Below are 26,577 nucleotides of genomic sequence, written 5' to 3'. Positions count from 1 at the left end.
CTACCAAGAGGCTGGGTCTGTCAGAGGTTTCTCCTTAAAGGGGAGTTTTTCCTCGCCACTGTCGCACTGTTGCTTGCTCTGGAGGAAACTACTAGAACTGTTGGGTCCTTTTAAATTATAGAGTGTGGACTAGACCTATTTCTAATCTGTAAAGTGTCTCAAGATAACTCTTGTTACAAATTGATACTATAAATAAAATTGAACTGAGCTGAATATGGAATATCAGCAACATCAACTCCTTAGATTCACTATTTGTAACTGTCAAAACTGCAAACAAGCATGAAAAAGTGGAGAGCTGGGCCATTTACAGTATAAATTGCCTTATGTTTTGGCTTATAATTCCTGAAATGTGGAGACTATCCTCACAATAAAAACACCAGCATCAGTCTATTGTTAAAATGTCTAAAATGAGCTACGTATGTGAATCTGCCTGACAAGGACCTCTTGTGGCAATATCAAGTCTGACCTTTGTCCCTGAAAAGAAAGGGAACATGTACTGTGTAATGCTTGCGCTGCAAAACTTAGGGAAAAGGGTGGATAGAAGACAAGCGGGCACCTTTCGAAACTAGAGACCCCAAATCCTACTGACATTCAGCATTAGTCTCTTTAAAACTTGACCACAATCTTTCCCTTATCTAAATTGTTCTTCTTATAACCATAGCTATGAAGACTCCTTTAACAAGTTTTTTTTTTCTTAAAAACCTAACCAATCCTTTAACATAGCGTTGTCAAAAAAAAGAAAAGAAATGTAATGCCTGCAGCTTATATTCCTTCATAATTTGGCTTTGGCTATGTGTACGCATGTGTGCGTGAGTGTGTGTGCGTGTGTGTGTGTGCATGCTGAAGGCATTTCCACAGACAGTACGTGCTCTAGGATACCTATTCCGAGTTAGGGCTGAAAGCTACATAAGTTACATAAACTAGGACTACCTACCTAGGATAATACTTTAACAGACTAAAACATGCTTCAGACATGTCATTGACCACTGACATTTTTTTAGATGTAAATTAATTTTTCATAATACAAAAGATAAAGACAAAACTGTTTCAAGCATTCCACATTTGGAAATGCCAGTCAATATCATCATGTTATAAATGTCAGTCTGCAATTAGAGGTTGTTCAAAGGACATTTCCAAAATGCTAAGACTTGCATTCTTTCCCCCATAGCCTAGGAAACACAAGACCTTCAATACGCCAAAGAATGAATAAGCCAGTCATTGTGCAGCTTATTGCAAAAGCTGATGCCAATAAGCCACTATAAGCACAACTTCAGTGCTATATCGGCACAAACTCTTTGCCTCATTTTGTGTTAAAATTATGAATACTCAGCAAGATACCTCCATGCTTTTTAAACTGGAGGCCTGTGGAATAGATATCATGCTAGATTATAATATTATACAGATAAGAATCACTTTCTCACTTGGATATTGCAGTTAGAGTAACAACTTTAGTAGGAATCCCTCAAATTAATGAAAACCAAATATACTGACACATTTAATATCAAGCAGAATATGTACGTGTAATGGCATAACTGTTGTTGTGATTTAGCGCTATAAATATAAAATTGAATTGAATAATGGTGTCATAGTTTTTTTTCTTGTGTTTGTAAATGATTTCAGTTGATCTTGATTTGTTTCAGTTTATTTCGGTTTTAGCATAGTTTGGATTATTTAAAAAAAACAAATACAGTGATTGATCAAAATGTCCTTGTTTGAATGGGCCGATTGCTGTGCTGTTGCTAGTTATAGAATTCTCCAGAACCAAATGTACCTCAAAATTACTTTGTGTACTAGTGTAAACCACTTCTACATGAGAGGGAGACACTGTACTACTACATTAACCTGACAGACAACATGGCAGATTCAGAATTGAATCACAAAATATATAAAAATATATAATTAAAATATGGAGTAATCAGACATTTGTCTCATGGACTATTGGCAGCGCGCTACCCATCCGGACCGTTATGAGAGCTAAACAGCAAAAACCTGAGTTAATCAACCACCAGAACCGGACCGAGTAGCCTAGAGAGACAATGTCCCATTTAGACAGACTGTAAGTGTGTGTGCGCGTGTGTGTGGTACCTAGTGGCCAATACACCAGATGTTATTTTCAATGAGGAGTATAGGGAGGTGTAGTTAAATACCAACCACTCCTAAACACCATCTCAGAGTTAGCCTATAGGTGCAGACTACTCATTTTCATATTTGGTAGCCTAGGACATACACACAGGTTGGTAGTAAGAGGGCTACAACAACTGGGGATGGCCAAAAAGAGAGCTAAACAGCTTGCAAAGTACTGTGCCATTTCAGCTCTTATTGGCAGCCAGCGGAGACATTTGCTGCTTTTTAAGTGATATTGTGAAGACCTACTGCATGCCACTGGTCCATGAGTTTGCGTATGTATTGTGCTGAATCTGTAAAAGTTGTGTCCTTGTACCATTTTTCTTCATGTGGACAAAAAGAAACGGTTAAAATGTGCATGTGTGTGTGTGTGTGTACACGCAGAGAGAGAGAGAGAGAGAGAGAGAGAGAGAGAGAGAGAGAGAGAGAGAGAGAGAGAGAGAGAGAGAGAGAGAGAGAGAGAGAGAGAGAGAGAGAAAGAGAGAGAGAGGGAGGGAGGTTAGAAGGCAGTGCAAATAAAGAGTGTTTTTGTTCAATTACACTTTAGTGTTATTTGGCCACAGTCAGCATTTGATGGCGGTGCTGTCTTGTATTATTATTAACAAATTTAACACTTCAACTTTCCAAGCAGGCTTAGTGACTTGACAGTTAACCAAGTATGGATATGATTTGTGGGGGTATTTTGCCAACAGTAATGTTATTAGTGTTATAAGTTAGCAGTACACTTATTAACCGGACCCAGGGTGAGTCTGATGAAAACTGCTGTCTTTGCCCGGGGAGTTCCAAGACAGTCATGCATATAACAAAAAAGAAAGAAAGCTGTGGATGCCTTTCCTACACTGCACTAAATGTCATTGAAATTAAGCCATGATGTGTGGTTTTAGCTAATAATAGTATTGTACTTACAGCTTTGACACTGGTCCTCTTTGGGTCCCCAGCAACGACCATTACAGGAACGGTTGCACTTTTGACCTGCACACAAGTTCAAGGAAAGAGGTGATTGGCATTTCAAATGGTTACTTAATAACAAAATGTGATCAGTATCAGCCTTCTAAAACACATCTGAACCTTAAAAAATAGGCTAGAGGCGGTTAGCAGAGTCTGTGTGCTATCAAACCCTCCACTGAAGCCCAGATTGAACCTTTAAATACACCTGGTGTGTGTGTGTGTGTGTGTGTGTGTGTGTGTGTCCTTGTGTTTGGTTTTCATTGCAACATGATGACATTTACTTCAAGTGTTGAATTGTAAGTGCTTTTTAAGCATTATTTTTATTATGATTATTATTGTAAAAATCTGACTAAAAGCTTTAGTGCGTAACTTTTTGATATTAATAAATGACCGCTGCTTTCCCACGCAGATGTTTTTTAATCCTCCTTGTCCTCCTTGGCTGCTAGCAACTGCGTAGAAGAAGGGTGGGGGTGCGTGCAACTTTACAAAGGGATTGTATCAAGTGGACGTTGCTACAGTTTTGTGGTCATTACTTAGAATTCCTCAGAGTGTCGATAGAAACTAAGCCCCGTAGCTTTAAATAACAAACTTTTATGACAATGCTATCTGATATGATGATGATGCTATTTTCATTGATTGATTCAATTGAAATAATTGTCTTTACCCTTGTTATTACAAGCACTGTATTTGTTCAACCTTCACTTCAACCTAAATTGAACCATTTGCTTTTGTATAGCTATTATTATGTAGCCTCTCACCTGCCTTTCGGTTCCAGTAGTAAAAACGTAACTAACCTTGGCCAGGTTGCTCGGTGAAAATATGACAATTCTTTATGTCGTTACACTCTAAATCTTCAACCCCAGCATTAAGGCAGCGCACATCGACCTAAGATAAAAGCAGTAAAACAGCAGCAGAGAGCAGCATCATACCCTCAGAGCTTCAGCCAGTGCCTCTCTGTGTTTATTTGGAGGACTTAATTTACTGTCTAGTAATTGACTGCGGGGGAAGTGAGCCTGGATAAGTGCAGAAGTGCTGCCCTCTGTCCATCAGCCTCTCCAGATGAGAGCTATAAGCGTTGATACTGACTCTATTCCCAAACACGAGCCTCTCCATCTTCTGCCCTCCGCTTCTTCCTCGTATGTGCCCCTCTCCACCACACATTTCATCTCTTTCACCCTCAATGCACATCTCGCTGATTCATCACTCGTCTGTGGCTCTCTTTCACTTAATGTCTATCCCTGTCTCTCTTTGTCTTTTTCCAGTCTGCCCATCTGCTTTTCATTGCTTCTTAAGTCTGTTCCCTTCAAACCAGCATTTTGACAATGCTTGAGAAAGAGAGGTCGACAGCCTTGACCGTATAAAAAGCTGCACAGAAACAGGATAATAATACAAATGTCAGCCAGATATAAGTGGTTGTCTGGCAGTGCTAAGTGTGCGGAACCTCTGCTGCGCTATATGGCTGTTCTCTTCTCAGCCCGGTGCCCTGTGTAGTCTAGACGAGTTTTCATTTAGTGTTCAAGGTCTTCACTATCTCATCCTAAAAGTTCTCAGTAACGTGAATAAACCTTTCCCACCCTTCTTCCTGCAACATATTCTTTTACAGCTTCCTTATGCTGGCATGCCAGGGCTGGTGTGGGGAAAAAGACAGATGGTGAGTTTTTAACTGAATCAATGGGGAATGGATTTTAAAATGACTGTCTTTTCTTTGAAAAGACAACTAATAAAGACAACAACCGTGGCACAAATAAGTCACAAGTAATAACAACGTAAATCTTGTGTCTCCCCAACAAATGAAATGGAGATTATTATCCCAATTGTGGATTACAGGTTTGGAGACCCTTGATCTCTTGGCAGAGTAGAAGATTTGTGCAGGAGTTAAGGGTCGATCCAGGGCTAACGGGGCTGCAGGGAGGAGGGGGATTGAGCAGAATATCAATGCTCGGAGCTGTTAATCTGCATTTGAAGCCTTCAGCGAGTGCTGTGAGAGGAATTCCAAGGACATGGCCAGAGACAGTCTTTTTATTTTCTTTCATCATGATAATGAGGGGTGGGAATCAATTGGCAACTCACGATTCAATTCCGTTTCAGAGGCCAACAAATTTGATTCTAAACCGGTTATTGATGCATCTTGATGCAACAATAGTTTAGGTACATTTCCATGCGTGATTTTAAAAATTGTTACCCAGAGTTTGCTAATCACTTCCTGGACAAAGCAGCCAGACAAAGCTTAGATTTTGACATATACAGTATTTGTCACATACGTTTTAATGAAATGTTTTGTCTACTGTGGTTTTTATTTTGTAGTCATTCCATGCTGAAGCCTTAAACTTGTTTGTGGAAGTCACCTTCTCTCCCAGTGATCTTCCATGTCAGAGGCTCAGTCATGTTTGAAGATAGAGAATGAAACATGAGGTGGTCAGATGTAATGTGATAAAGTAGATGAACAGCCTATATATGTTTTGCCTAATTATTTTATGTATGTCTTATTAGGTCATGTGTATACATACATTTATATTATTTTTTTCTTTTGGCCATTTTTGTGTGTTTTCTTTGCTCCACTGCTTTGTGATTTGTACTGTTGATTATTAACGTTTCAAAATCGAGCATTGAATTGTTCTAGAGGGAAAACATCTAAGAATTGATTATTTTTCCCACCCCTTTAATAATGCCTTTTATAATGTCATTTTGTATTTGTAGGCAAATGAGATGGGGCAGCTTAAAGAAAAGAAGAAAAAAAACAACAACAGATTTAAATGTCAAACAGCTTGAACACTAAATTAATAACAAAAGCAGTGTCTGTTATGAGGTTAAGGCAATAAATGAAAAGAAAAGGGCCAAAGAGGTAGCTTAATGCATATTAACTTCACTGACAACCCCCTCAACCAACACCCCCCTACCCCCTGACCGATTAAGTGTGTTTTTTTTGTCCAAATAAATCCCTTTATAATTCGAAGCATTTATTAGCATGTCTTCCAGCTGGCTACAGTGGGGCATTAATATGACATGTAAAAGCAGTCATTGTGGATTGTTATGGTAAGCAGAGTGACAGAATGGGGTCAAGGGTGGTTTGGTGACGACAACGTTATGCTGCTCACACTATGTATCGGTGCGAATGGAGAAGGTTAAGATGTGGGGCCTCCTTTGGACTACTTTCCTTGTTCTAACGTTTGGTCTGCTCAGAGTCCTGTAAGTTTGAGATCCAGGAACCTTCAGGTAGACTACACTTACAATCAAGATTGTTTAATGCAAATGAGTTATCACAAATGTAGTTATATGACTTTAACTTTAACTGCAACTTTATGGATATTGTCCCCGGGGGGCAATTTGTGTTGCAGCAACACATTTAAGACAATTAAACAGACAGCACAATAAAATACAACAAAAAAGAAGCTCTACATGAGGTAGGGCACTGAATAATAAGAACATGAAATACAACCATAAATTCTAATGATTTAAAATAATTAAAGTTCTTTATTCCCTAATTAAAGTGCCAGTTTTTTTTTCCATCATATAGTGCAAGTACAATACTAGAAAAATCCAGATGAATAAATACAGACATCTATAAAACCATAATCAATCACTTATAACAATCTGAGCAGTAAGTACCATCACAAATTAAACTACAACCAATCACTATAAAATCTATACTAGTGTAATCAATAATAAGACTTTAATGGACCTTAATGCCCTATGTACAACCACTAAGAAATAACACAGAAATAAAAATGTCCAACCAATCCAACCAATAAATGGCTTAACTGAGCTTATTTACCATTTGCTTGATCAGGTTTGCTTCTTATTCTATCTAGTCTTCCCCGTGGAGAAGTCTCATTCTGAAAGCTCGTGAGAGGTAACTTGACTCATTCACATTGTCTAAATAAGATAAATTGTCAGACATGACATGGTCAATTGTTTAGATGACACTAAGCTATGCTTTCTGTACTTCGACACAACACACTCTTCCCAGTACTGCTCTCTCCAACTCTGACTCACTGTTCCCCACACTTTCTTGCAGCAACTAGTCACCTCTCGCAAGATTTTGGAATGAGACTTCTCCTTGAGCGGGACTTGGTTGGACACAATAACAGACAGACCTGATCAAGCAAAATGGTAAAGAAACATGTTTTATATCTCTGCCGGCTTTTAAAACATATTGTACACAGCCACCTATAGTAACAATCTCACCCGGTTCTTTAACCAAAGTTGCATTGTGGGTAATGGAAGAAGAAGTATGTGTTGAATGAAGAATAAAGTGTCTCTGGTTGTGCTGCATCAACTTTTTACTTTTGTTAACTAATTTTGAGTTTAGAATAGAGAAGTGCAATGCTTAATCAATGAGTCCTTGTTTAAGCCTCATCTGCTTCAGGGCTTTTTTGCCATGCAGCTTTATGTGTAAATGAGTGTAAACATGTGAGTGGGGAGCAACAGCAATGCTCTCCAGGAAACATTTCTTTAAAGAACGGTTAGAGTAAAATCAAATCTTCTTGTATTCTACATGTGTTTTTGTTGGGTTACTTACATGTGACACTGCTGTTGGTGGGCACCACCACAGGATGCATCCCAGGGTTTTTGACAATATCTTGCCAATGAATGGTGTCTGCATGACACAAGAACTTGTTCTGGTCAACATAAACACCTCCACTCAGGATCTCTGTGGAGAAGAGAGAGAGCACACAGTCAATACAGATGCACACAGGGCTTCCTTGGTTCTTAACCGTTTTTTGCCTGGAGGATGCACCTAATTCAGCGATCCTGCTACCAGGCCCCTGATGTGATTTTTAATTGCCAGCTTTTTTCCCCTCATCATTTTATAATTAACAACTGGCATGGCCAGTCACTGCATGTTCAAATCCAAATCATTATATTGGATAGGCACTTTGTCCTTTTTTTCTCCATCTGAGGGCAAGAGAAGGGTGGGGTTTTGGGGGAAGCAGCTGATCTTGAGACACACATCGGGGGATGGTTGTTGTCATGAGGTATGAGCAAAGCCATGTCATATTGCTGTTATTACAAGCACAATTTTTCCCATTTTGTTGTTTTTCTCCATCCTTTTAATCCCACGCTGCAAGCAGACAGGATCAATTATGTCTCAATTCAATCACAACATAAAATCCATCTGGGATTTAAGCCGCAGTCAGGGACAGCGGCCCTAACAAGTTTGTAATTTTATATTTCACCCAAAAAAAAGGCATACAGCTTGTCATCATGATATGTGTTGCCTTGACCAACCAATGATTGTCAAGAGGATCAATTCATTTCATTTCACACACACACACACACACACACGTACATGCATGCACACAGTCTGTTGAATGATTGGATACGGAGGGTGCTTCCGATTATTGTTGTGCAATGCCTAATCCTGACTTTTATGTGAGAAAGACTGGGAAATAGAAAGAGAGACAAATAAAGATGGGAGAAAGCCACAGAGAGACGAATGGCAGGAAAGAAAGACGGAGTGAAGCCCAGTAGCAGATTTGCATTATTTACAGAGCTTGTGTGTTCTCTATCTTCCTAAAAACAGATTACTGACACAGGGCTGAAACCAATGAGACTCATAATCATACACGAGGCGCCCCGCCAGCACCACACTGGAACAGCCAAATACAATATCGTCCCACAAAGGCCAGATTAAATGATACTCCTTGGGTAATAGGCAGTGGTGGTATTACCTACACAGGGCCCCACCCCCACCAACTTTAGCTCTCCCTCTATCTTTCTGCATGTGCTGTGGGAGTTCGGGATAGAAATTAATCCTGCCTCTCACCACAGAAGGGATATCGGTGGGCTAGGAGGAGGCCACGTCTCAAATTTAAATTGTTTACACAATAAGATGCTGCTGGCAAAGTAGGGCAATGGACAAACCATAATATAGACAATGCAAAGTAGGTATTATGACAAAAACGCCAGCAGGACATTTCAACCCTGGTTAACCAAGATACAAGAATATGTGCATTCACCTTCATACTGGCTGGTGGGATTGTAATTGGAGCAGACATTTGTCAGATTTAGGAATAAACATTTCCAAGACATATTTAGCCAAAGTTCACGTAGGTTTCAATGTTTTTTTTTTACGTATGTCATTTTTCAATAATGTTGAATAAATGAATGAATGTCTCAGCTAAGGGTGCATTATGTAAGTAAAGCACACATTTAGGCATTAATTGAAAGGTCACTTTCTGCCCCTGATTCAGCTTCAACACTTGTTAATTAATATTATTAAAACATTTTAAAATAATTTGACCCTAATATCTTGACAATTAGTTAAAATGCAGCCACAATCTCAATGTATAGGTTACAAAATTGTCGTATTCTTTATTGTTTTTTTCAAGTGTAACTCACTAAACAGTACCTTAAAAACCATTGTAACATTCAATATTTTGTGGATCTTACACACTATAAGGGAAGGCTTGCTCTTCTCCAAAACACTTCCTGATAGACATAAGGTCATTTGCAAACAAGTACTATATAGTGACTTAAAAAAAGGCAGCACATTAGAATAAAGGATATGCAGTGTAGACTTTATTCTACTGTATTCATTCTTTGAATATTTCCATTGGACAGTGGACCTTTAGACATGCTTTCCATCATTAATCAATCAAGGATAGGTGTCCTCACGTCAGGCAACTTGAGCCATACTCATCAGCAGGACACATGGATACAACCACTATTTTTCCTGGATCTAATCTGGAACTGTAAACAAAAGATTTTATTTAAAGAAACAATTTAGCAAAAAACTATTGCCAGGATTCTTGTCTCTTGCAAACAAGCGAGACAAGGTGTTTTCCCTAATTCCAGCTAGATTTTAGCCACATTCACACTCCCAAACACAACACATTGAACACACTTAACGGACCAAAAAATAAAACTCTCTGTTCAACACTGTCACAACAAGTGATCTTCAACACCATCCAGAGGTTTTCACAATTCTAATGCTACTTGCATACAAGGTGCATTTGGATAGGTACCGCACACAACACACTGATGTTGACTGCCACATGACCGAGTTCAAAATGCTCTATAACAGTTTAAATGGCTCCTTGCAGGTGCTTGGCCCAGGACAGTTACAGTATTTCCCATGGCCTCTGTCACCAATATATTAATAATTAACAAACAGATATTACACAAAACATAGAACATGCAAAACTCATGAACTCTTTGCCTTTTCATAACAAGTAAATGCTTGGCCTGCACCTTTGTCTGGGGTGCAGTTGGTGGCCAGGGGGAGATCAATGGTTAAATGTTGTTGTTGATTGTTTAGTGGGTAGAGAAGATGTCTTAATTAGTTTGTTCACGTAGCTACAGCTCATGTCCTACCCCCTCCCTTCCTGCTTCGTCCTGAGAGCAACTCTGAGTGTTTCTGAACGAGTGAATGGCTTCAAAAGGCACAGCAATCATTAATATCAGGCCGCATGACCGTTGGAGGAAAACAATATGAAATTCACAGAGGCAGAACAAATGTATGCATGCAATTATTTTGATGGTAAGTGCTTCTTGTGATTTTAGTTTTTTTCTTTATTGCAGTGTGGGGATGGGTTTGATTAAAACTGGGAGGCAAATAGCAAACCAATGATCAGAAAAAGCCATATTAATGAGTTTGTGAGAGTGAATTAATACGTGTTGTGTGGATTCTTTAATAAAGAAATATGTAGGACAACAGAAGCATTATAATAAAGGGTTGACTTGCTCCAGTGTTAGAGGACTGCCTTATCAGATATCACAAAGAGTGGTTATTCTTCAGTTTACTGAAGAATGTCCATGTGCTACAGCCGCACTAAATAGATAGATAGATAGATAGATACATAGATAGATAGATAGATACATACATACATCTTAACTTATGCGATAACATGGGAGGTACATACGTATGGATGCATAAGAAAAACAAGCCAGCGTGATAATTAAGAGGAAACACAGTCAGCTGGCTAGTAGTTAAAAGACAGAAAGGCAGCAAGAGATTCAGAAAGAAACTTATACAGTCAGGTAATTGCAGTTGATAGACAGGTATTAAATCGGAGAGACAGACAGGAGTTTCTCCCCTCCTCTAGCAGTAGGACTGGGGATTTTACCCTGGGTCTCCACTGTGCTGTCTCATTGACTCTGAGAGCTTCAACTTGGTTTCGGCTCAGTGCTGCTATGAGCTCAGGGGAACAGAGGGGAGAAACTCTGCGGGAATATTAGGATGTATTCTAGGTCAAAGAGGCTAAATGCTAGGCCACAGATCCTGCTGTACACCCCAGGAGCAGTAGAAGGCTGAAGTTTCTTTTAGGATGCACTGGACATACTAACAGAAATGCCAAAAATAGGAGATGAGTGCCCATGCACAGTCCACACGCAGAAAGGAAGCTTGCTGACATCCTATTCACACACATGCTCGGCTCAGGGCCGCCAGTAATGAGGCACTCGTTGCTATACGTGCCTTGAGCAACAATAAATGACAAGTTTGCTTTATCAGTGGGATTGTAACCAGAAGGTCACTCATTTGAATCACTACAAGATTTGGGAAAAACGTGGGTGGCGATTGTCAGCACTACTCTGCTGGCCTTCTGCAACTGCTATTATGAATTGCTTGAAAAAGAGACACTTTAGACTGTTTCAATGGCAAACCATGAAAAACTATGTACTGGGAAGTGCTCACTAGCTATGGTGCTGCATAAAGGCACCCTTCCCAAAATACAGAGCCAGCATTAGAAGAGGAAAGTAAGATCACAGTAAGTAGTTCTAAAGGGTGGCTAGAAAGGGACAATCTCAATGCACTCTCACATTAAGAAATTTGAGAGTGTGCACAAGGCCACTCACTGTTAACCACACCCTTGACTTGTGCTGGCATATGGCATCAAAATTGAAGATTTATTAGTATTTCTGCAGAATCCTTTATTGTCAGACCAATCTGTGATAAGTTTTGATTTCTTACTTCCTGACTATACAACATTAAATAAAGACCTCTACACTAGATGTCTATCTGACAGTGATATAGCTAAATTCAAGGAAGATATTTCAACAGCCTTTAGTTCAGTCAGCCATATATTCCTATAGCTCTGAGTAGTGACGACTTTATGAGCTTCTTCATTGATAACATTATAACATTTAGAGATCAAATTCGTCACCTTTTGCACTCAACTTCTAACAGTTAACCTTTAAGAGCAGGGCCGTTAGAAAGAATGTCAAAACCTGACATATACATTAGACCGCTTTTATCCTATAGATCTTCAACAATTCATATTAAAGGTCTTTTAGGGTGGCATCAAAGTCCTAGTTGCCGTGGTCCTGCTACACATCATGTTATGCCCTGTTACATGGTACGCACTGCTGTGCCCTGCTATACCATGGACTACTACAACTATTTCTAGTCACCGTTCCATTATCTTTTATTGTGAGTGTTCTTCATTACACCCCCAACCGCCCCCTCAGACACCACCTAACAAGAGCTTAGGTCTGGCCGAAGTTTCTTCCTAAAAGGATAATTCTCCTCACCACCGTCGCACTAAATGCTTTCTCTATAATTGTTCGGTCCTTGTAAATTATGGAGTGTGGTTTAGAGCTACTCTATGTGTAAAGTGTCTTAAGATAACTCTTGTTATTAATTGAGACTATAAATACACTCTAATTGAATTGAAATAAATAAATGAGCAAATGAAACATTGTGCAAAATAAAAACTGTAAATGATAGATGAAGAATAAATGACTTGGGAGTGATTGCGGATAGAAGCATCATTCAGCAGTGTATCTGTTCATCTGATATAAAAGATGATGGCAAATAAAAAATAATGAGAAAGAAACATCATTTAGACAGTTTCTAAAATGTGGTTGCAAAGGTTGAATAGATGATGCACGAATTAGTGTTGGCAACTATTTGTTTAAGCAGACCCACTCCAGATGCCACATCCTCTTCTACTGAAGAATTACAGAAACACTTAAGACATTGATAAACAACCAAAAAATAAGCTTTAAGAGAAGGTAGTTTGTGAGTTTCCATATGGTGGTCATGTTGCCACACAGCGCTGCGTCAATCACTGTGCTCTGAGTTGCTCTCTTGCCGACAGGAGGTGTCAGGACAGCAAATCTCTGCCTTTGCTCTACAAATAGGTGATCTCCCATCCCATCCATCATCTGCTACTGCTGCACAGTTCCATCACTGCCCTCCAGTCCCCACTGTTGCCAAGGAAATGCTTGCAGATCCCAGATGTAAAGTATGTATGTCTCTGTGTGTATTTGCATGTAGGTAAATGACAAGAAAAAGGGAAATGTATTTGCATGAGTGCATAAATGTGCCCTTTACATTTGTTTATACATAGACATAACCAAGCCAACCAGAAGAGAAGAAGAGATTGTAATTTTGGAGCCAAAGTCTGCACAGTAGTAATCCGGCGGAGGAACCGTGGTATTGTCCTGCCCATACATCCACCTAAACTGTAGCTAGCCACCAGGGGAGATCAAGATGCTTCAACCCCTGGTTGACAAGAGTGGAAAACAGTCATCAAGATAGCTAGGCTTTATGTGGCTGTCTTCTAAAGACAAGTGACCAATTGACGGTCTTTTAAGGTGAATTTTAGACAATAGTGCCTGAATGTCACACAATGTTTTACAGTTCAACCAGGACAAACAAAAATATTACTTATAGGTTCCAGGTATAAAAGATAGAAACTGACAATAACATTACACTCTGTATGACATACTGTTAGCCATCAGGCAAGAAAGCTTGAGTTATTTTGACTCAGAACTAAACTTGAGGGTTCATGGGCCATGTCACTAAATCATTCCATTTCTCTTTCTGAGCAACAAAAAAAACGCACACTTCTAAATTGAAGCAACCTCGACAATTATACAGTTCCAAATTAACCAATGAACTTCCCAATACAAGATATATAGTGTGAAATGTCTCGCAGCATGCATCACAAACTTCATATCTCTTTTAAGGTCAACGGATGAAGCAGTTTCTACACGCACGACATGCAATTCTAACAGTTAACACAGTCCCCAAGCGAAAAGCTGGTACCCATTCAAATATAATTGCACTTTTATGTGTTTAACTATTGACCTGAAAAGAACAACTGCATTAATTCGACTACATGAAAGCGCTTTGCAAGAAGTTCACCGGAGAGAAGGCAATGTTGGGATTTGACTGTCTCTGAACACACTGCGGTCAAGAGCCACAGTGTGGGCTGTGTGTGTGTGTGTGTGTGTGTGTGTGTGTGTGTGTGTTGCAGTGCCGGGTTGGTAGAAGAAAGAGAACTGTGAAAGGTTTATGGAAAAGAAAGAATCAGAAGCAGAAATAACTGGATGGCTCCAAGTTGAGAGACGGAAATAAAACTGGAATAAAAGAAAAACAAAGGTATTTAAGATTTAACAGAGAGGCACAGCCATAGATGAGTGTTTTTTTCATGAGTAGTGTCTGCCTATGTTTCTGCATATGTATGTGGAGACACATACACACATGTACATGCACATTTAATTTTAACAAGCCAAATGACATTCATGGCTGAGTGGCTGCGGCAGCGTGCAGCATCACGTGTGCAACATGATGTTCACAGTGTGCATTTATTTGAAGTAATAAACAACCTCTTCCATCTCAACACAAAAGCCATTCAATTTGAAACTCTTAGTCTCACCCAGGGCTGTTATTTTGTTGAAACTTTTAAAGCTTTATTTTTGCAGTCAAGTGTTTGGATGGAAAACAAGTAGTACAACTTTCTATAAAGGCATTTCAAAATAAGTGACACAGAGTTAACAAAATAAATAAACCTGGCAATATGAAACATAAATCGTCTTGAAGGGGTTAGGGCTGTGGATGAAACAGGAGCATAAAATGGAAAAGGAGAAACGTGAGAAATAACTGCCTGGATGTACAGCAGCAGTTGGGCATGGGTTTACAAATTATTACACTTTAGACTTTATTGTCCTTTAACACTGTACGTTATAAAACCGTTAAAAGAAATGGAAGTACAAACATAAGAGAATAACATGGAGGAAAATAACCCCGACAAAGTGGCACTGATGTTTTATCTGGGTGTTTTGTTTAGGGCTGCTATGGCAGCAGGCACCAGGCTTTTGCCATAGCGAGCTCTCTTGCACCTCAGGGACCTGTACCTGCGTCCGAAGGGCAGAATGATGAAATGGTGGCTGAGTGGTTGTGTGGTATCCTGTGCTATTGTGGTTGTGATGTGTGCGCCTTGAAATTGAGCTGTGAGAGTGGGGGTGTGGGGAGACCAATTAATTTGGCAGCAATGTTTGACGCGGTTTGTGACAGAAATGGCTAGTGCTTTCGCAGCAGAGCATGCGCCAATAGCTGTTAAAGTTGTGTAATGAAACTAGACATTGGACAAGGAGTACAGTAAATTATTAAAGTCTGAAATAGGTACTCTTCAAAATGCAAGTGTTGCAATTGCAGTCCAAATGGAATTGGGAGAAAACCATTCAGTGCTATTATCCAATCTTTAACATTGACAAATTATTCTAGTCTTAGATATAACATGTGTCCTTTTTTATCCTTTGTGTCACTCTGAAGGAGAAATGTTGCTGAGATATTTGCTGAGGTATAGTAGATGGCATGGGGGCGTCGGCCATGGGCCCCATCCCCCAAACAAATGCCTCTTCTCCGCCAAGATAATTGCATTCACAGGCTGCTGATTAAATTTGCCCCATCCCTCATGCAATTGTTTCCTATGAGTCTTTATGAAAAATGGCTGAGATTTGGGGATTATGGAATTATAACTGAGCAAGGCAAAGCAGCTGCTTAAAGATGAGAAAAGGGAAACATAAAATCATGACAGCATAGTTATGGAAAGGGGGGGGGCATCTTTGTGTATTTTCAACTCAAACTGTAAAACTGTAAAAACTGAAAACCCTGGTACTCTGAGCTTTATGGGTAGGGCAGAACAGGGGGAGGAGAAAATCATATTACAATATCTTGAGATAATACAAGAAAGAAAAACAAAAACATGAAAACAATGGAGGAAAGAGACAAAAAAAAGTAAGACAGAAAAGATTAATAAGGGAACAAACAAGTGAACGATTAAAAAACCTTCATTTGCTGCTGCTGAGGGCCACTCAGCTTATCAAGGCTGAAGTGTGATCAGCCTGCCAGCTGAATTAAAATACTCTCTGGAATCGGCAAAACAAAACAGAGTCTGAGAGACGCAGAGAGAAAGAGAAGGAAAGATGGAAAGAGAGAGAGAACATATCTTACCACAAGCATACCAAGTATGTTGGTTTTACTACATTCAGTCAGTGCATTATTTGCTTAACACGTCATTGAGGCCTTGTTTTTCCAGGCCTACTGAGAAACATTCAGAAAACACACTACAGGGAATGGCTCTCACTTTGTTCACACAGGTCTTGTAATTGGTGTGAATCAGCCATGGTGGGAAAGTCCACCGAGAAGACTGAAGAGTAGGTTTAAACCGATAGACATATTCAGATTGCAAAGCAATCCATTCCACATGTTGTCATAGGGAAAGTTGTCGGCAAAAATAATTACATAGAAAACAAAAAACTACAAGAATATAGCTTACGTTTACTGCCGGAAAGACAGTGATTTTTGAACTTGTTTATATCAACACCTCATGTTTCTAACAATGAAAATCTTGTATCACCTCAAGTCTACAGGTGTCCATTTAGGCCTCATAACTAAGTTGACAGAAAGTGAGATTTTCCTCAGTGGCTTTTGAGACCCACCGAGCTGCCAGTCAGCCCGTTTTATTTGCTTTCCTACTCATTTTGCTCCTCCTCTGAGATGAGCACTGAGCGCCTCTGACATCAAAGACCTGTCTGCAATGCAGTCTGGCCTTCAGAATCAAAGTAAGAACTGCATGTCAAGGCTGCACAGCCATGTGCTGAAATGGTAAAGCCACGATGATAGCCAGTGGCAGAAACTGGACATGACAATCACAGTTTGTTTGGAAACTGCAATCATATCTACAGTATGGCAGACTCTTCAAAATAAGAATAACTATAAAGAGGTAGATAGAGCAGATACTGGACAACATTATGCAATTTAGAAGGGTATGTGTTTGTGAATGGGTTTTCTGAAGGTTTCAGTATGACAAAGCAGTGTTCACACAATCAGTATTGTGTAGTCACTGTGCAAACATGTTGCAAAGTACACAGAAAGAGGCTTAATATTTGCATTGACCAAAGTTCTAATCAATTATTAAAATAGTTTAGAGAAGATTATTAATACTAGCCTTTGTGCTGTTCTACACTGCATCAAATTCATATTGCATCTCCCTGCACCAATATATATATTTATTTGCAGTTCTACAATTGATGAACTCAGCAACAGTGAAGCTTAGAACAGTGTCAATTTTGTCAACGTAAACTATACCAGAAAATATTTGTTGAGGACCTTTTTTTTTATTTATTTAAACAAATCAGCAAAAATGAAAAACATTGGCCTGGACGGCAATACACAGAAAAGTACACTACACATCCCAAAGAAGGCACAGTCCACCTTTTCCACAATCCATCCTTGCAAACCACACCAAAACAAAGAGAGGAAATACGGGAAGGAGGGGGACACAACAAAAACAACAGCAAGAACGATACATAAACTATATCATCATTCAAAAAAATTTATGATAAAATGTATTACATTTTTACGGAGCCCACAAGGTGACATGGTGGAAAAAAAATTAAAAATAAAGGAAAAAATTAAAAATTACTGAACTATCAATTTTGCAAGATCTTGACTTTGTTTTGCGAGATCTTGACTTTGATATGGAGAAGAAAAAAAATTCAATAAAAAAAGAATTACTGGAACAATCACTTTTGTGAGATCTTGACTTTAACATGGAGAAAAGAAAAAAATAATTAATAAACTTACTGGAACAATCACTTTTGCAAGATAAACAATAATGTGAACGACGTAAAAATTGTCAAATTAAAAATAAAATGGAAAGAAATAAGTTTTTTTTTTAAAAGCCCAAACCCGATTAGTTAAGCGGTATCCCCCGGTCTGTCAGTAATGCTTACCGGTACTTGAAAGAAAAATAAATTCACCTACAATCCACCTAGAATTACACAAGAAGCATGCAGCAACAAACCACATGGAACAAACTACGAAAACAAGCAGGCAAGCACGCCATTAAAGCTCAATTAACATAACTGTATGTTCTTAATGCATTATTATTTTTAACATTATTAAGTGCTGCGGATGTAGATGTAATGCCAACGTTACTTTCAGTAAACTTATCAAAAGGAATGTATGTTTAAGGGTTAGTGTCAATGGTCAAACATCTTAAACTTAATCTAGGTGTTTGCTAAAGAAATATAACTCTCTGAGCCAGTTTGACATCAACATCATGGAAAATCAAAGCCTGATATGAGATCAGGGGAATGGAAAATGTTGGAGAAAGAGAGAAGAGGACTGTGTTTTGTAATTAATTGGCATTAAAATTCTTTCCATGCCTATTTTAACTTTTAATGAGATAAAAGTCGATTCTTCCTTTTAGCAGGCAGCAGAGGCTCAGTTTGGAAGGCAAATTGGTGATAAAGGGTATGTAGTCATGTTTAGGCAAGACTGGATATTTCTCTAGGTGATGAAAGGTGAGGCAGAGGTGGAGGCTTGGGCTGGACAATATTGCTAATCAATGAGGATAGTCAGAGTGGGCCTAGGTTGCTCGTAACGCAACCATGGGCTCAGGCAATGTAAATGATTCATTGGAAACAGGCACATATGACACATATGAGCACTAGTGTACTGATGTATTCACACACTAGCATGCTTGCATGCATAAAAACAGCGACCTGGTCCCCAGAATGGCAAACAAGTAATTAGATGCTTAATTCACATGCATTTGAAATGCCTAATATAATAATAACTATTGGGAAGATAAGAAGAGTTGTTGGCAAGCATCATCAGATGGACATTTTCAAAATTTCTGGATCCTCGCATGATTTCATGGGGTCATCACTGTGTAGCAAACAAATGTGAAAAAAGATCGGTCATTAATCATTGCAATGTTGGAGCTTTATGAAAATAAAAGGACTTGAGCTTCATGGAAGTCAATCAAAGGCTGGATTCAGGCTGCTTCAATATTATTATCCACAGCCATCTTTTTTGATGTGTGTATCTGCCTTCCACTTTTCCAAATGCTACTACTTCTTTTTTCCTTTAAACATCTTGTAAGGTTTTTTTACTTTTTGTGCAAATGGGTCTTACAGTTCTGGGGCTTATCTGACAACGCTGCAAAATCCATAGCTTCTTTAATGGTTGTTTAAACTTAGTAAGTCATGTAACATTATGTGAAAAGGGAGCTTGATTTAATGAAGATTTTTAGCAAAAACGTAAGTAATTAAGTAAGTAATTCATTATATGCAAAACACAGAGGAAAAGACAAAGACAAAGACAAAGTCTCACACACACACACACACACACACACACACACACACACACACACACACACACTTTTAATTAGCAAAGATCTTTAAGACAGATTTGTCGTATTATTTCTATTTTCTCATAGCAGGTTGTGTTGTTTATGTTGTCCATAACTATTTCATAAAACCTAGTTATTTTTTGCTTACTAAAATCTTAAACATTGCACTCAAAGATAATGAATAACAAAAGCATAAAAAAGCAAAACTGCACCCTTAAGGCAACACTTTCAGTGACATACTGTATACATGTAGGGATGGCCCTGGGGCAGAATTAATGAAGTCAATTGTCCATGTTTCATTTTACATCCAAAAAAGGAAGTACTATATGGAAGAAATCAAAGAAAGAAAGGATTGTAAGATTATAAAAGTGGGAAGTTATGGAGAATATTATTCTTAATTTGTGACCTGGGAATATCGGGGCCATCGTGGGCAGAGAGATCCAAAAGTATAGAAATACCAAACATTTAAAGTGTGTACAATTTAATAGTATCCTGCCATGTTAGCTTTGTGCATCACAAAAATACACAAAAAGCATAGAGAAAATAGCTTTTATAGGAAACTGAGCCCCTCCTATTCCCCTGGCATAAAACCAATAAATCATTGTTTAACCAACCACTGGCTCTAATGGTATTTACCTACTGCTAGTACCAACTCCACCCGGCTCGACTCGGCCGTGTTTCCCCGTCCTCCATTTACCATTGCAGAATTAGTACCGCCTCATGGGTGATGAAACCGTGGCTGGTCGTCATAGCGATGCTGCAGGAAACTGTCGTGACACAGAACGTCGAAGGTGTGCTGTTTTTGACTCTTGGCATGTGGCTGTTGCCACAGCCAGAAGAGAAAATTTTGTTTCAAAAAAATGCTGGAGGCAGAAAAAAAACACAGCTGGCTAAACTATTTAAACACTGCAGGTTTGTTCAGGACACACCCGTCTGTTGCTAGCAATGAGTAGTGACAATTTTCTCAATCTGACTAATCAGCAGTTCCCACGTTTTCACGTCACCTTTTGGTATAACCTCAGCTCGCCTGGAACCTTGACTGAGCTGCTACCAAAAAAGTACCTGTTAGCAGGTACCAGGGACTTTAATTCATAACGGAAAACCAAAAACGACAAGTGGAGTCGAGGCGAGTCAAGCTAATGGAAAAACGCCATAATAGTCTCACTATCGCCTTTACACATTGGTATTACAGAGCAATCAATTAGCACCAACCAGCAATGATGGCCCGTTCCGGACTTCACTTTAACATGTGCCTCCTCATGAGCCACATTAGGGCCAACAAATGTGACAATATGAATGTCGTCCTTCAAAAAGAAAATCCCTCTTGCCCCCTTCCTGGAGCAGTGAAATATTGAGTGTGACACGGGAGTAATTGCATGGGAAGTAATCAATTAGACGCACAATTGAAGGGGACCAGAGGACTGTGGGCTGCCAGGCAAGAGGCCCGACTTAATTCTGGTGACGTGCCTTGAACCAATCTTGCCTGCCTCCTGTGGCAGAATTGCTCTTTCTTTTCCTAAAAGTTAGATGGTGAATGGTAGTCTAGTCTAGGGATCAGAAGAAGGCAGGAATTTCATGCACACTGACTAACATTTTTACTTTCACCTTGCCCCATTCCATGTCATTCTTTCACTGCCTCCCTTGTGCATCAAGCAGGAAATGTTCAGCAGATGATAGCGTACATTTATTGAGATGTTTACCACATTCAAAATTTCCAGTAGGCTTTGCAGAACACAGTAGGACTGTGCTCAAACGGGTGTTGCGTACAGTACGCAATGGTACAAACATTACGTTGCATGCGTTTGTGTAAAAGACATGAATGTAACGAGTTAAGCCAGCTATCTAAAATATGAGGATACACAGAGCCAAGGAGAGAGGGATACAGAGATGGAAGAAGACTGAAAACAGGGTAGATAAAGAGAGAGCAGATGGGCCATGAAGGAGTGGATAACGCCTTGGCGTAAAACACAGGCTTGTGTACATGCATGCGATGAGAGAGGATCATTCAGCAGATGGGGCCTCAGATTGGATGCTTCATTTTGGACAGACGCAGTGCAGGCGTAGGGGTGGTTAGAAAAATGAATCAATAACACAAAACAAATCTGAAAAAAACTATATTGGATGAAATGAGGGAAAGGGAGGGAGGGGCGGGTGGCAGTAAAATGTGTTAAATCAGAAAGCTCATCTGTGTTGTGCTCCTTATTGACGCGGTTATTATTTTGCCAGGGAAGCAAGCTGTAATTACCACAGAAGCTGCCCGGGGTTCATGTGAATCGAGACGGAAGGGCTGAAAATGTTTGCCTAAGCAGGAAGGAAGAACACTGCGGGTCAGCGTGCATCAAAATACAGATTAGGAACTTTGAAAATGTCAGGAGGCGGCTGTCTCTAACCTTTTTCTTGCTTGGCTATGGGAAGTAAAGGTAGAAAGACAAACTTATTTGAAGCTACTCTTTGCAGCAATCACAAAAAGCAGAAAAAAAGGACCAGCTTTTTGTCCTCACAAAGTAATATCAAACAGACAACGCAACTTAACTTTCAAGAGCAAAGATTCTTTTGCAATTCTTATTCACTTCTATACACCCCCCTTGCACACACACCTCCCCTTAACTTTCCCCAGCTTGACTGTGCCTTTATATTTCATATTCATGAGGATAACTTAGCTAAGCTTGATTGAAAGGTGCATCAGAGGGAGTCCTATCCCTGCTCAGCCAGAGACCTCCTCCACTCCATCCTCCAGTCCCCTCAAATCCAGAGTCCATTCACAGCTCGCAGCGAGTGCACCAGAAAAATCAATAAGTGCAATGCTACAATATACTAGCGACAAATTGATTTCATCCGTTGGCAATTTCAACCCCAGTAGAAATACGGGTGCGTTTTCAGCACTGAAGGGGTCTTTTACTGTGCCTTCCCTCAATTAGCCCCTTATGTAGTTAATATGTTTTATCCTCTTATATATTTTTCTTATGGATTATATCGATCATTTTAAACTTCTCCTGGGAGCTGCTGGCAGAGGCAATGTGCAGTATGACAGCAACATCAAAGGCCTTGTAATGAATGAGGCAGCTAGCCTTGGACTCACTAATGCACATCCAGGAAGGAGAGCATTTTGATGTACTGCTTGATGTACACAAGTGGATCTACCCGGATGGTTTAGGCTTATATCCTTCCTCAGCAGCATACTGTAGAAAGATGACAACTGCAACAGGACAAACTGGGACAGATGTGACTTGATCTATCCCCCTCCCCCCCAGCAAGAGCTTGTACAACTGTGAGGACCATCTGTGCAAAAAGCAGTGATATGATAGACTCTTCAAGAAAGATTTCTTGTTCTAAAGAGATAAGATGATGTTTAAGGTTGTTAGGTGTCCAATGTCTTGGACCTGATCCTAAACAGCCCCATCCATCCAAACTTGACTTGCATGTTTTCATTTTCAAAGACGATTTACTCCATGGAAAATGGACACGAAGACAGCCAGAACTTGCCTGAAATAGACGCAAGGATAATTAGACCTACTCCAAAATGCAGTTGAATATAACAGACCCAAAAAGAGAGTGAAAACTACCACTGACAGCAGCCGCTAATTAATGAGCAGCCACAGCCGAAAAAAACAGCTACACGCGTTGCTTCACAGTTTACACTTTATCTTGCCTCCAGAGTCACATTATTTCCTTGCAATGAGGCAACACCTGACCTATAACAAGATGTAGACCCAGATAAATAGAAAAAGAGCCTACCTGGATACAGTTGGATCATTTAGACATTATTTGGGCCTTGGGTCAAGTCTTGGTTACTGGGAACCAAGGGGAGCACTGGAGCGCTGGTTGGTGCTGTTATAAAAACAACACTTCCCATAACATTCCTATTACAAGAAAATAATCTTATCATAAAAATGCCGTACATAAGAATTTAAGCAGAATCTATTCTATTTGACAGTAAGAAAAGAAAGTAGGGTGAAACTCAAACAGCCAGAGCTATGAAGTAGAGCAGATTCAGGCCATGGCTGTTGTGCATTACTTCCCCTTCTACTTAATGGCTTGAGGCCATGGATAGCACATCAAACAGCAGCTTCTCACATAGTCCAGCCCTGGCTCCCTCAACACTGCCTTCAACTTGGCACCACAATGAAGAGGACTGGCTTAGCAAAAAAATAAATAAATAAAAAGCTGCTTTTGGTGCTGGACAAATGAGATTCCCTAAGTACAATGCAACATGCGAGAAAGAATACAAGATGGAACATTACGCACAAGCACATACTGTTTCTACACATACAGTTGAGGATTGCTGTGTCGCTTCCTTTGACCCTGGGGGATCACCAGGAAGGAACAGTTGAAGAGAACAATGAGAGACAATTGAATTATTTAGAAAGGGGGGTTTGGAAGCGGCAGAGACGAAAGCTCAGTGCTGTGCTTCTTTCTCACAAATCTAAATAAATTCTAGTCTCAGAATGAATTGTAATCTCTCAATACAGATCTTTTAAATTCTACTGTGGTTAACTGATAACATGTCTTTCTGCTGTTGCCTCAATGTTAGTGAAATATATTCATACATTTGAATGATACTGCTTCCACTGTGTTATTAGGTGGAAATATGCTTCAGTATACTGTTTGCCCAAAGTCCAGTCTGATTGCACAGGGAGCTCATCCCCATGGACAAAAAAGCAGCAAAAAGTAATTTCAAAGCACATTTTACTGACATTCCTCATCCTAGAGGACATGAATGGCACTATGTGGTGCTACCTAATAAATCATTCAAGTATTGTTTCTCATGCTTCCCTGCGTGTAAAAGATAATAAGCAGAAATAGTCACGTTATGATTTCACTGAAGAGCAACATTTTTTGGAAATCAACATAGCAGTGTTTGCACCAAGGGACTAGACAGAACTGAGCAGGACTTACTATAACACTTGTACTTATTTATATTCAGCCATAACACCAATTGATTCTATCTTTATTTGCAGTCACTAATAATATTTGTGAGGTGGAATTCAACTTCAAAATGAGCTAATAATACCTCACATCATGAGGTGGCCTTCGTATGCCCCATTTAGCCCATTATTGGAAAAAGCTTAAGATTCCTTTTGCAAGCCAAGAGCTTCATTTCTTTCTGACTTCAGGGTCAAGGCGCCTAAAGGAAATCTGCAGCACAAGGTTCCGCTGTTAAGAAAGAGGCAGAGCCACCCACACAATGTTTCGTACTTAGTACACTTTAAAAATAATAATAATTCAGAAATCACATTCACTGTCTTCCTCAACATTTGGGGACACAGGCTTGGCTTGTGGAGTGGGTGCCAAATCAGACATGAAACACTGTGTGTGTAAGCAGGACCAACGGCTGGAAATGACAGAAGAGAAAACGTCTTTCACAACATCACAAGTCAGCGTAGGGTTAATTGACAACAGCACCAGTCAGGTACTTGGGAGAAGAAAAAGAGGCAGACTGTCTGCATATGTCTATCTTGCGTGAAGGCGTAGAAGCCAGTAAACAACTACGAGCACATTGGCCAATTTCTTAATTTCAACCTCCTCCAAGTACCATCCAACACAGTTATTGTGTTTCGGTAAAAGATTTTTAGAAACCACTCCCTTGTTATGCCCTTTGTGGGATATTGTCTCAATAATACCGGGATATCTTTACCAGCTTGTTGTTAGGTCAATGCAAAACAACACTAATACCTGTTACTAGTCAGCAAAATGTCAGAACGTAGACAGCCTTGTGCTACACTACTATTAATAACTCAAAGATAGCAATGTAAAACAGGGTAACGAAGTGAGTAATGCAGTTTCAGGCGGGGGTCTGTGAAGCATTCAAAGCCAAGCAAAAACAAAAATAGGTTTCACAATGTGAGTCTGTTTTCATTCCACCATCATCTGCTGTTTCTGAAGCTCACATTAGTGTGTGAATTTCCTCCGTTTGCTAAGACATCCGGCTTATTATTCATAAAAATGAACATTACAAGTTGTGGAGCAGATTGCTATACTCATCCTGGGCCGTGTGCCTCAGTGTAAAAGCAAAACCTGGGCTGAACTAAAATAGAAGTTAACGGGGCAAGTTTTAGAGTGCCTCTGTGGTCTAAGGCTGCCTTCCCGGCAAAGGAATCTACCACACATATCGACACTGCCAAGCCTCCTACTCACCAACATTAGATAGATTGATCACACACAAAATGAATGAGCTACAAATACAAATGGGAACTACTGTGTTATGATTTTCGCAAAAGCCTGGCTGAACACACTTATCAATAGCAGCTAACAGCTAGCAGCTAACAGCTAGCTGGCTCTAGCAGCTAACCAGGCAAGCAAGCAACAAGAACAAGACAGGGTAGCTGAATTAAAACATGGTCTGACTTGAAAACACATCTTAATGTTACGTAAGGGCCCTGTACATGTTGTACAGACCTATTAATTGCACAAACCCACTCTAAGACTTGCCTTGTTAACTGCCATTTTAGCTCAGTGGAAGCTTGTCCATGTGTTGGCCGCACCGATTCAGGTTGGTGTTTTTTAAATGGAAAGTACTCGCATATTTATAGCGATCAAGATTAACATAGAAATTGGCTGGAATTCTCCTTTAAGGTCCTGAATGATGTTGGTTTGGTCTAAATTTCAGGCTTAGGAGTAAATCATCCGCGCTGTCCTAACCTTTTAGGAGTTCCCAGCAGTTGGTGAATGAAAATGTTAACGTGTACACACACGCTCCAGGAGGCAAGGAAATATAGAATAGCAATTGTTTGATTTCAGATAAAAATACGTTTTTTAAAGGATTGATGTAGATTTGCCACGTAATTGCTCAAAAGGCACTCACAAATCCCCAAACAAGACCTAACACAGAAAGTGAGCAACCAGACAATATTCTAATCGCTCACCTGTGAGGTTTCTCAGACCCAACTGGCGCAGACCAAAGTTTCCATCGCGTCTGTAGTTGAGGAAGATTGCGAGGGAGTAGCGGTCCTCATACAGCTTTGTTCCTCGGATGATCCTCAGGTTCTCCAAAGGCAGGTAGTCAAACTGGTTCAGCGCCACCAACACATAGCCTGTCACTTCTCGGATTGACTGTGAAAAGAGTTAGAGAGGGGGATGTTAGTATGTTTTAACCATGCAAAATATGCATGGTTTTCCAGTGCATGAGTCT

The 26,577-nt window shown here is 39.7% G+C and overlaps 1 protein-coding gene and 1 long non-coding RNA gene across 3 annotated transcripts in view; one reads left to right on the top strand and one right to left on the bottom strand.

Annotated features, from left to right (window-relative positions):
• LOC117952540 overlaps window positions 1–2,877 on the top strand; it is a 7,571-nt gene extending 4,694 nt beyond the window's left edge. The window contains exon 3 of the long non-coding RNA XR_004658444.1: window positions 2,782–2,877. This is a non-coding gene — a long non-coding RNA (uncharacterized LOC117952540). The remainder of the gene's footprint in view (window positions 1–2,781) is intronic.
• The window catches only part of LOC117952536 (receptor tyrosine-protein kinase erbB-4-like), a 317,936-nt gene that overhangs the window by 101,426 nt on the left and 189,933 nt on the right, over window positions 1–26,577 (bottom strand). For both annotated transcript variants that reach the window (XM_034884894.1, XM_034884895.1), the window contains exons 3-5: window positions 26,312–26,498; window positions 7,592–7,723; window positions 3,031–3,096 (exon numbers count right to left, since the gene is read on the bottom strand). In XM_034884894.1, coding sequence (XP_034740785.1) covers window positions 3,031–3,096; window positions 7,592–7,723; window positions 26,312–26,498 — 385 coding nt within the window. The remainder of the gene's footprint in view (window positions 1–3,030; window positions 3,097–7,591; window positions 7,724–26,311; window positions 26,499–26,577) is intronic.

Source organism: Etheostoma cragini, chromosome 11 (genome assembly GCF_013103735.1).
Source record: "Etheostoma cragini isolate CJK2018 chromosome 11, CSU_Ecrag_1.0, whole genome shotgun sequence".
Classification (NCBI taxonomy): domain Eukaryota; kingdom Metazoa; phylum Chordata; class Actinopteri; order Perciformes; family Percidae; genus Etheostoma; species Etheostoma cragini.
The sequence above is the reverse complement of the archived record's forward strand: the minus strand, read 5'-3'. Positions and strand labels throughout refer to the sequence as shown.